The 11781-nt window shown below is 43.4% G+C and overlaps 1 protein-coding gene across 3 annotated transcripts in view; it reads right to left on the reverse strand.

Annotated features, from left to right (window-relative positions):
• The window catches only part of RNF157 (ring finger protein 157), a 78416-nt gene extending 68031 nt beyond the window's left edge, over positions 1 to 10385 (reverse strand). For 2 of the 3 annotated variants that reach the window (XM_045525732.1, XM_045525733.1), the window contains exon 1: positions 10164 to 10269. In XM_045525732.1, the coding sequence (XP_045381688.1) occupies positions 10164 to 10251 (88 nt within the window). In that variant the 5' untranslated portion in view covers positions 10252 to 10269. Of the gene's footprint in view, positions 1 to 10163 lie in introns of all 3 variants that reach the window. The other variant, XM_045525730.1, reaches the window with a different exon arrangement.
• Between the last annotated feature and the right edge of the window lie 1396 nt (positions 10386 to 11781).

The following is an 11781-nucleotide window of genomic DNA, read 5'->3' on the forward strand; positions in this document are numbered from 1 at the left end:
TATACTTATGATTGGACCTCATTGCTTTTAATGGTCACAAAATAATAATAACCTCTTATTGAGGGGTTACTGTATATCAGCACTGTACTAACATGTACTACATGGGTTATTCCTCATAACCCTATGAAGATGTTATTATTTTCTTTTTATTTTATATAAGAGAAAACTAATGTACAGAGAGGTCAAGTAACTTGTCCAAGGTCACACAGTAAGAGGCAGTGTCAGGACCCCAAATCCAGCTATTTTTATTCCAGAGCCTATGTGTGCTTTTTTTTTCTTTTTTTTTTTTTGAGACAGGGTCTTGCTCTGTTATCTGGGCTAGAGTGCAGAGGCATCATCATAGCTCGCTGCAGCCTCCAACTCCTGGGCTCAAGTGATCCTCCTGCCTCAGTCTCCCACTGTGGCTGCTCTTAACCATTACACTGTATTCCCATTGAATACCCAGATTTAGCTGTTTCCCTACTGAAAAATAATCTCTACTCTTTCCGGTTTATGTTATTTCCTTTTTCTTTTCTTTCTTTCTTTCTTTTTTTTTTTTTTTTTGTATTTGAGTATTTTTACACCTGGCATTTGTGGGTGTAGACTGCTATGTGGGATATTTTTTTCCAAATAGAAAATTTTGCTAAAAATATTTATCAAATATTCCATTTCCCCCACTAATTTGATAAGCTCTTTTTATCATGCTAAACATACCTAGATCTGGACTCTATTCTATTCTGAACCAGTATGACATAGTATTAACAACTATAGCTTCATAGTATTTAGAGCAAGGCACACATCAACATTTCGAAAGCCTTCCCACATTCTCAAATTCCCAACCCCAATCCCTGTACTCTTCCTCCTTCTACTTTGTGGAGTTCTCTCAAAACCTTTCTCTATTACAGAAATTTCAACATCTTACAACTTCTCCATATTTCTATCTTTGTGTTCTCCTGGTCTCAAGGAGGCATTCTTTCTTTCCCTGTTCCAAGGTTAACTTCACCTGAATTCTCATTCCCAACTACCTCTACCTCCTCTGAGATCCCATCAATAACCATCTTTCTGTTCCTCTCCTTCCACTGGTTTCTTACTTACCTCATCCTACAAGCATATACTGGTCTCCCCAGCTTACATAACAAATGCAAGAAAAGTTCCAGCTGCCATGGCTTAATATCCACCCACTTACAAACCCACCCATCCAACCACTCATCCTGTCTGCTCCCACCATACATCTAATAATTCCTCGAATCTTTACAATAGTCCCCCCCCCACCGCTACTGAAACTGTTGTCCCGAACACCAACAAAGCCTAGTCTTTTCTCACACTTCATTCAACCTATGTATGCTCAGCAGAATTCAACACTCGTTTCTGAGGCTCTCTTTCCCTCGGCTTCCAAAAGCCTTGACAGTTCCGGTCTCTTCTACTTCTCACTTGCTCCACCTTTTTGCCCAGCCCATAAACACAGACAGACGTGTTCTGAGCCCTCTCCTCTCTCACATCCTCGCTCTCTTCCTCATAGACTCAAAGCAGAGGCTTTGACTGAAGACAGTCTGGTCTTTATTCAGATGCTGCTGTCTACCAGCTGTGTGACCTGGGAGAAGTTACTTGAACTTTTTGAGCGTTGATTTCTTTATTTGTAAAATGCAGATAATAATAATTCTGCCAAAGGATTATTGTTGAGATCAAATGAGATTACATGTCAATAGCAGCTGGCTAGGCCCAGCAGGCATTTAGTAAATGCTGGCTTCTCCTTTCCCATACTCAACTCCCAAACCTTTGTTTCTGGTCTTTTCTTTGGCATTTTAGACCAAATCCTCAGCCACCTGCCCTATCCATCTTTGCCTCAAACTCTATGAATAACGATTTCTTCAGGAAGGAGGAGGAATAGAGAGCATTTTACCTGAAGAGCTGCCACCAGAACGCCCCTGAGGGAAGGCACTATCTTTTGGGGGATATACCTGAATGAGCGACTTAGACTGGAGAGCGACACACTAAGGGTATGGGTGCTTTTGTTGCTCCTTGATGGCACCTAAACTGCTTTGTAATTTGTTTTACTTCCAAGAGGGAAGAGTAAAGAGTCAGAAAAAGGAGAAGTAAGAAGACATTAAGGCAGAGAAAGTCCCTTCATGGGTCTGGGGTAAGTTAAAAAAAACAGTAAAAAAAAAATAATAAGACAGAGAAAGGCTGGGGTTGGTGAGTTATGAGCCAGTAAAACTCACTCGCTGAAGGTAACATTAGGGTAACAATGCTTATTATTCCTTTGGGGTTGTTTGCATTTCTACAACGTACACTCCAACTCATCACTCCCCACAAATCTTTAGTTTGATTACATCATGTGAATGGAATTTTTGGGAGAAACTGAAGAATGGACTGATGTCACATCTGTAGAGGGGCAAAGACAGCATGCTGGAGCCCAGAAGCCAAGATGATCATAACATTAGTTTCTTGGGAATTCACAGAAATCTTGGAGGGGGCATTAAATTCTCCATTCTATGGTTTTGGGGAAGGAGTGGGTTTTTGTCTAATTTCCCTGGATCACAAGGCACAGTAAGGCACCAGCTGACATTTAGGACTCACTTTGAAAGCAGTTTCTGCTCCAGATTCCCAATATCTGTCAATGGTTCCTCACTTGTCTGGTCATCCAGGCTAAAAACATCATAGTCATCAAAGCCACAAAACTCTTGAATATGTGCTTTGTGCAAAGCACGCCTGGTCAAGACCTCAGTCCCTTCCAAGTTCAGTTACAGTGGGTTAGCATGTAAGAGTTTGCTATCAAGTCTCTTCTCCAAACCACCCATACCCCTTTCTTAAAAACAGATACCCTTTTAGATTAAATAATTTAACACAATTTTAAAAAATAATTTAATTTAATTTGTTTTTAGAGATCAATCTTTCTTAGAACACCATTTGGTTCCTCTCAATTTTGGCTCCTACCCACCTCCTAAATTTTATTTCTCACTACCTTTCTAGAACTTTCTGACCCAACCAACTAATCTGCTCATTATTCTCTAATCCAGTAAGAACATTTGTAACCTTCAGGCCATTACTAATACTATTCTCCACATTGGGCTACTTGAGAGTTCTATAACCTGCCTTCACAGTCTACCTTCAATGCCATTTGCTCCCAAGAACCCCACCCTTTTAATGATCAAGCTCTTCTCTTTATTTTATTCAAAAGGCATAAACCTCTATGTGCTGTTATTTTTTTAACAATTTTATTGGGGCATAATATACATAGTATAAAATCCATCCATCAAACAGTTCAATGATTTTGGTAACCATCACCACAATCCACTTGAAAACATTTCCATCATCCCAAAATGTTCCATCATGCCCATTTACAATTAATTCCACTCCCGTCCTCAGCCGTAGGCAAACATTGTTCCACTTTCTATCTCTGTAAATTTGCTTCTTCTGGTCACATATCATACGAATGGACTCACACAATACATTGTGTTACATCTGGCTTCTTTCACTTGGCATGTTTTTGAAGTTAAATCATGTTGTATAGCATGTATCAGTAGTTTATTTCTTTAAATTGCTGGGTAGTGTTTCGTTGTATACCACAATATACCACATTTTGTTTATCCTTTCACCAGCTGATGTACATTTGCACTATTTCCAGTTTTTTAGCTATTATGAGCAATGCTGCTATGAACATCTGTATACATATCTTTGAGTATACATGTTTTCATTACTTTTGGACAGATTCTTGGGAGTAGAATTGCTGAATCATAAGGTAAATTTATTGTTTAACTTTTTAAGACACTGCCAAACTTTCCAAAGTGGCTGTACCATTTTACATTCCCCTCAGCACTTCACAGGGATTCCAATTTCCCTGCATTCTCAACACTTGACATTGTCTGTCTTGTCTATTCTGGCCTTCCTGGTGGGTGTGAAGTGGTATCTCACTGCAGTTTTAACTGTATTTCACTAATAAATAACGATGCTGAGCATCTTTCCATGTGTTTATTAGGCATTCCTATATCTTCTTTGGTGAAATATCCATTCAACTCTTGTCCATTTTTAAATTGAGTTTTTTGTCTTCGTAATATCCAGTTGTAAGAGTTCTTGATATATTCTGGGTACAAATCCTTCATTTATGTATCTGCAAAGATTTTCTTTCAGAAGGTAGCTTGTCTTTTCATCTTTTTAATGTCTTTTTTTTTTTTGGAGACAGAGTCTCACTCTGGGTAGAGTGCAATGGTGTTGTCATAGCTCACTGTAGCCTCAAACTCCTGGGCTCAAGTGATTCTCCTGCCTCAGCCTCCCAAGTAGTTGGGACTATAGGCACATGCCACGACACCTGGCTAATTTTTCTATTTTTAGTAGAGATGGGGTCTCCCTCTTGCTCAGGCTGGTCTCAAACTCCTGAGCTCAAGTGATCCTCCCACTTCAACCTCCCAGAGTGCTAGGATTACAGGGCTGAGCCACCATACTCAGACTTTTTAAATGTCTTTTGAAGTGGAATTGTTTCTAATTTTGAAGAAATATAATTTATCATTTTTTTACCTGTATGGAATTGTGCTTCTTGTGTCATATCTAAGAACTCTTTGCCCAATCCAAATCAAACAAATATTTTATCCTGTGTCTTCTTCTAAGGGTTTTATAGTTTCGACTCTTGCATTTAGGTCTATGATGCATTTTTTAAATAGCTTTATGGAGATATAATTTACATACCATACAATTCACCTATATAAAGTGTACAATCCAGTGGTTTTTAGTATATTCAGTTACGCAACTACTCACCACTATCTAATTTTGGAACATTGCCATGACCCCAAAAGGAAACCCATTAGCAGTCACTCCTCATTTCTCCTCTCCAGCCCCTGGCAGCCACTAATCTACTTTCTGTCTCTATGGATTTGCTCTTCTGGATATTTCCCATAAATGGGATTATACAATATATGGCCTTTTGCATCTGTCTTCTTTCACTTAGTGTAATGTTTTCAGGTTCATCGAGATTGTAGCACATAGCAATACTTCATTCCTTTTTATAGCCAAATAATATTCTATTGTATAGACTTGCCACATTTTATTTATCAGTAGCTCCATTCATCAGTTGATGGACACTGGGGTTAATTCCACCTTTTAGCTATTATGAGTGATGCTGCTATGTACAAGTTTTTGTGTGAACGTATTTTTTTCATTTTTCTTGGGCAGCTACCTAGGAGTGGAACTCCTGAGTCATATAATAACTAACGATCTGAGGAACTGTCAAACTGTTTTCCAAAGTGGCTGCATCATTTTATATTCCCACCAGCAGGGTATGAAGCTTTCAATTTCTCCATTTCCTTACTGACACTTGTCATTATCATTTTTTTGATTATAGCCATCCTAGTGAGTGTAAAGTGGTATCTAATTGTAGTTTTGATTTTTATGTCCCTAATGATTAATGATGTTGAGCATCTTTTCATGTGCTTATCATCCATTGTATATCTTTTTTGGAGAAATGTCTATTCAAGTGCTTTGCCCATGTTTTAATTGGTTATTTGTCTTTTTATTATTGAGTGTAAGAGTTCTTTGTATATTCTAGATACAAATTCCTTATCATATATATGATTTGCAAACATTGCCTCCATTCTTGGGGTTCTCTTTTTACTCTGTAATCCATTTTGAGTTAACTTTTGGTGATGTGAAGAAAGATCTGAGTTTATTTTTGGGTTTTTTTTTTGCTTGTCAATATCTAATTGTCCCAACATTATATGTTGAAAAAGACTATCCTTTCTCCATTGAATTGTCTTGGCACTTTTGTCAAAATCAACTGACAATAAATGTAAGGATTTATTTTTGGCTTGCAATTCTGTTCCATCCAACTACATGCATTTTGTTGTGCCAATATCACACTATCTTGATGTGATACATTACTGCGGCTTTAGAGTAATTTTTTAAATAGAGTAGAGAGAGTCCTCCAAATTTGTTCTTCTTTTTCAAAGTTGTTTTGGATATTTCAAAGTGTCAAGTGTGCCAACCAAATAATTCTTTATTCTGTAATAAGTTCCTATTTTTAAGTCCATGGTTTCAAAACTAATATTAAATTGATGGTCCTAAAGCTACGGGAAACTTCTATAATTATTTGACAGGCAGATTTATTACTCATGCTTTTAAAAACTGCTCTTGCCATAGGACAGACCCATTTGAGAAGCATATGTGTACTCCAAGGTAACACAAATTTGGAGGAGGTAGATGTAATTAATATCTACAATTATTTGAAGTTAAGAAGATTATCCTTGATAATGTGGGTGGGCCTCTCCAATCAGTTCAGGGCCTTAACAGCAAAAACCCAGGTTTAACCAAGTTAGCTGGTCAGGACTTAATTACCATTCTGAATTTTTATAATAGGTTTTCCTCTTAAGACTTCAGCAAAATGAATTCTTCTTATTTTCCAATTTACTCAAATACATAGAGGGAAATGAACTAGATTTTTTTTATCAAAAGGCAGATTACTTGGGGAGAAGGCATACAAATTTATTTAATGTGTACATGGGGAGAACCATGGAGTGATTAACCTTGAACTAGATTTACGAGGTACTGATTTATACGAATTAAATTGTCTTTGTATTATAGTATGCCTATTTCTTCCTGGATAGAGAAAACAGGCTTTTATCAATGTGGATACACCTGTCAAAAGATGGGCTTTTATGCATTAAAAACAACCACTTCAGCAAAGTCATACCTTTGTTAAACAATGACCACTTAGACTTTTAAAGAAGGAAGATCTTAAAGGATTAAAAGCTTCTACAGCCTCTAACTCAAACATTACAAAGGCACAACTAAATGCAGCATAACAGTGCTCTAAATTGCTTTCTCTGCTAATGCAGAAATGCTATACAAAAACTAACTCCCACCGAACTTTATTATTTAAATGATTAATATTCATGCATTTATTAGCACAGCTAAAAATCACCTAAGAACATATACATAACATTACTCATTGCTACATTGTTTGCAATAGTAAAATACTGAAAAAAACCCCACAAATGTTTATCAATAGGAGACTACACAAAAACATGATGGGATGTGCACAGAGGAGTATAATATAGTTGTTTTAAAAGAACAAATAAATTCTCAAATATGAGACAACATAAAATGATCTCCAATGTCTCTAAAAGTGAAAAGAATAAGGTGTAGAACAGTCTAAATACCATGCTATGCTTGTATTTACACGAGAAACTCTGGGAGAATGCCAAAGAAACCAAAAGTGGTGACACAGGGAAGGCAGGTTTACGAGGAGGAAGGCGAACAGGGTGGCTGGACAACAGCAGCAAGAACAAGACTTTCACTGTATGCCTTTTTTTTCTTTTAAACGTTGGCCCATATTACTCTGTTAGTTACACAGAAAATAAATAATTGCAAATAATTTAGGCTATTTTATTTCTACCTGACTCTATTTAAAAAAAAAAAAAAGGGAAAAAGGGCCAGGCGCAGTTGCTAACAACTGTAATCCTAGCGCTTTAGGAGGCCAAGGTGGGAGGATCACTTGAGGATTACTTGAAGCCAGGAGTTTGAGGCCAGCCTGGGCAACGTAGTGAGACATCCGTCTCTGCAAAAAATAAAAAAATTAGCTGGGCATGATGGTGTGCACCTGTAGTCCCACCTACTCGGATCACTTGAGCCCAGGAGTTCAAGGCTGCAGTGAGCTCCACCAGCACCACTGCACTCCAGCCTGGGCAACAGAAAACGACCGTCTCTAAAAAAAGAAAAAAGCTACAAACCCAAGTCCCAATACCAAATCAATCATTCTTGATAGTTTTTAAATGGTTCAATTTCAATGTGCATACAAAACTAAGACGTTCCATTAAAAATACCAAAAAAAGGAAAGCAATTTCTGCTGGGCGCTATGCCCATCATTACAGGGACAGGTGACAGTGTTTCTTCCTGAAACAACTGTTCCGTAGGCAGTATAGTTTTTTTTAGTGACTTTCCAGTGAGCCAGAGGGTGATCTCGGCTCAGCACCTAGACTACAAGGTATGTTCCGCCAATCACCTGGAAAAAGCTGACTCTGCTATTTGCTTTGTTCCACTATCGGTACCCAGGGTAAGGAGACTTCTCAAAATTAACCCAGGCTGATTCCTCAACAGGGACAGGCCTCTGAGTTTTCTTTCAGTTCTAACACAGAATGGCCTCCATTCCACAAATCATCCAATACAGGCTCAAAACCCAATTTCTTATGAAAGGCACAGGCAGATGGTATAGCAAGAAGAGCACTAATTTGCTGGGTGACCTTGGCCGCACCATTTCATTTCTCTGGGTTTTCATTTTCTTACTGGTGAAATGTATGGGTCTGGGCCAAATTCTCTTGAAGGTTCCTTTTAGGACTGAAATACCGTAAGTCCATAAAGAGACAGGTCAGGTCAATTTAAAGATCAGATGAAGGGTGGGAGATGCCTCTAGTCTAGAGCATATATGCAAGCTCACATAAGTTTTCAAATACACAAGGGTATGCTAACGGGACACGGACGTTCTGGTTCCTATTTTCTGTGTTTTACCTTCAACATAAATAATTTGGTCCACTTGCTGTAAAGATTTCTCTCATATACAACGTCTGATTAAAAGTGAATTACAATTAGGTAAAACTTTTAAAAGACCTATAGGGAGGATTATTTAAAACTGTAAGTATTGAATGTGTTAGTTAAAGTAAGTTTTAGTTCGGCCCATTATCCTTTCTTTTATCATCATCATTCAAGATTCATACTTGTACTTACATCCTTCGGGGAGCAGCCTCCCAGAGATTTACCTATGTTAATTCCCATACGTGAAGGAGGGGTGAATATGCTCCTGAGACAGCAAATGCTACTGAAAATCCAAGCTCAGCAAAACATGCTCCACATTCAGATCAATAAAAGCTGAGTGATTTAAGAAAAAAATTACACAAATACTGCTCTATATTTTTGTCTATTAAAAAACAAAATGCATGCCTTCATTAGCACTGGCTTCATGTAGTTATAATTATCAAGCACTTTTTAAAAATACTAATGATCCACATCTTTACCTTAGAGCTTCCTAAAACAGCTCTTAATCATAGTCATTTCTGCAAAGATTCATTCTTTGGCACAAAAGCAGTGAGAAACACACTCTGGCAGACGCTCTGCAGGGATGCAGGTTCATTGTCTGGCCCCTGCTTTCACCTGGCAGAAACTGGACACACTGCTGAGAAACAGCTCATCTCATTAGCATGTCTTTATTCTACCAAAATGAGACTGGCTCTGCTCCAATTCTGACACCTCACTCCAAGATCACCGAAATCACCATCAGGTCCTAGGCCAAAGAGAAGGTTGTAGCCATCAGCCCCAGAAGTCTTGAGAATACCAATTAAAAATAAAGAGCTGATAGCTAGGTAATGCACCAGCAGTTCAAACTGGCCCGTGCTCAATCAGCTGAACTCCCTTCTTGTGATTCTTTCCTTTGCTGTCAAAATCCTCCTCTACCTCCAATACTGATGCCACAACCCAGAGGATGGAAACACTTATCTTTCTAAGTGAAGGAGTGATTCTTTCTGAAAACACTTCTGTACATATTAAATACCTCTGCCCTGTCCCAGAGCTATCCCAATTCCAAAAACCAGGCTTGCCGGCTACTCAGGCAAAGGGACATCCAGAGACTCTGATACTCAGATTCTCAAACATTTCCAATAAAAACACTTTTTTTCCCTCTAACAGCCTCTGGGAAAGCACCCGCATTGCAAACGCATGTTCGGCCCCCATCCTCCAGCAGGCAATGGGAGCTTTTCCAGGAGAAACCTCATTCTAACCTTTCCAGAGGCCTGGATGCGGCAGCCCAAGACAGCACCTGTGCCAGGTGCCTGTTACAGAGGCCAAGACCGCGTCCCCCAAGCTCCCAGCCCCTGCGAGGCCAGCGGGCTCTGCGGTCCGGCTAGCCCGGTCCGGGCCGGGCGCCGACGCCCCCGTAACGCTGCATCCCCACTCCTCAGGAGCCCGCAGTCCCCGCCGGCCACGTCCCCGCCACGGGGCAGATTACAACGGAGACTGATCACGTCCTCAAGTGATGGGGCTCTGTGACCTCGGTGACCCGGCGGGGGGACCTCGGCCTCCCCGAATACCTTCCACGCTCGAAGGTCGTCTCGGAGCGGCCGCGACCACCGGGTCCCTGAGGGCATCCCGACCCGGAGCCCCCACGTCTCCCCTCCCCCTGCTCCCGGCCGCGGCGCCCGCCCGGCCCTCACCGGACTTGGGCGGGTAGCGGTACACGGAATTGGACGGGATGTCCACCTCCTCCACGCCCGCGTGCTGCCGGCTCGTCAGGGCCCCCATGGCCGCTGCGGCTGCGGCGCCCGGCCCGGCTCTGGCGCCCGCGCCGCCCTGCGCGCCTCACCGCGGCCGCCCGCCCCGCGCCCCGTGCGGGGGTCGGCTGCCCGCCGCGGCCGGCTCCGCTGCGGCGCTGCGGCTCTGGCGGCGGGGAGCCCCCGGCGCGTCGCGCACCATCCTCCGCCGGGCACCGCGGCGGCGCCTCTGCCGAGGGGCTGCGGGGCCGGGCCGGGGGCGCCGCCGCCGCCTCAGGCCGCGTGATGTCAGCGGTGGCTGGCGCGCGGGGACCGCGGCGGGCCCGGCCAATGGCGAGGCGGGGCGGGAGCGCCCGCGCGGGGCCAGCCAATGGGCGGCGGGCTGTCTCGGGGGCCGGCGGCGCGGGGCTCGCGCGGGGGGCGGCGGCCGGAGCGGGCGCGGGGACGGCCCGGGGGCTCGCGGCGGGGCGGGGATGCGTCGGGCCGAGCAAGCGTCGCCCCCGCGCCTGGTTCTCCCGGCCCTGGTTACCCTCCCGGCGCAGGAAGCCGCCCCGTCCCGCGGACCGCCGTGCCGGCCCGGAGCTCGCTCGCCATTGTCCCAGACCCCCGAGCGCGTGCCGGCCTGGGGGGCGCCGGCCCGGGCCCCACACGCTCAGCATCTGCGGACGTCCGTCGGAAACGCCGCACAGCGTGGCGAGGAGGGGGCGCCCCACGGTCCCTGGAGGCGGCAGAGCAGTTCAGGGGGCGCTACCGTCTCTGTAGCCCCCAGCTTCCGAGTCCCAAGTGCTCTCCCAGGAGTCAGGAAGACTAAATAATTAATGCTGGTGACCGGCTAGGAAGAGTCGCCGTCCCTGTCACGTAGGTCGTCGCAACGCGCTCCGAACTCTATGCGTGCTGTTTATGGCTCCCTTGGACAGCTCGTGTGGCCCTGAAGTTAGGAGAGCATCAGTTCAGCATTAGACCAAGACGTTCGTCCTCCGCCGGTACCTTGGAAACGGTGCCCTGGAAACTTTGGAAAGGCCAGCATGTGGCCTGCCTGCCAAAGAGCCAACGCAGGGGGAAGGAAATCGGGCCAGGCAGAACCGGGGGCTCCTCTAGATTAAAACACACAACAGGAGGAAACTTGGGCAGGCAGAAGACGTCATTCTAAAGCTTAATTACAGACATTTGTGTTTTAAACCTTTTATTTTCTTTATGGGTCTGGTGTTTATTTCTGAGAGAGTAGACAGATCAGCAGCAATTTCAAGTGCTGGAACATGACTTGCACAAGTTTGCAACAACATTTAAAGTACAGTTTGGGGTGTTCCCTGGATTCCAGTTCCCTGGATTAGGTTTGTGAAGCTATTTTATAGAGGCTAGCTCTTTCCTGATTATATTTTGCATTGTTCATCACCCTCTTTTCAGCAGCAGCCAGAAGACCTGGTGCTAAAGGTACCTATGCACACTTGCCTTGGTTTCTCCAGCGTCCCAGGATGGCAGGAACCCACCCCTGTTGTATATATTGGCTGATGCGGAGGAGGGCTTGAGCTACAGGGCAATTCCCTGCCCCAGGCAGCCTCTC

The sequence above is a fragment of the Lemur catta genome, chromosome 15 (genome assembly GCF_020740605.2).
Source record: "Lemur catta isolate mLemCat1 chromosome 15, mLemCat1.pri, whole genome shotgun sequence".
Classification (NCBI taxonomy): Eukaryota; Metazoa; Chordata; class Mammalia; order Primates; family Lemuridae; genus Lemur; species Lemur catta.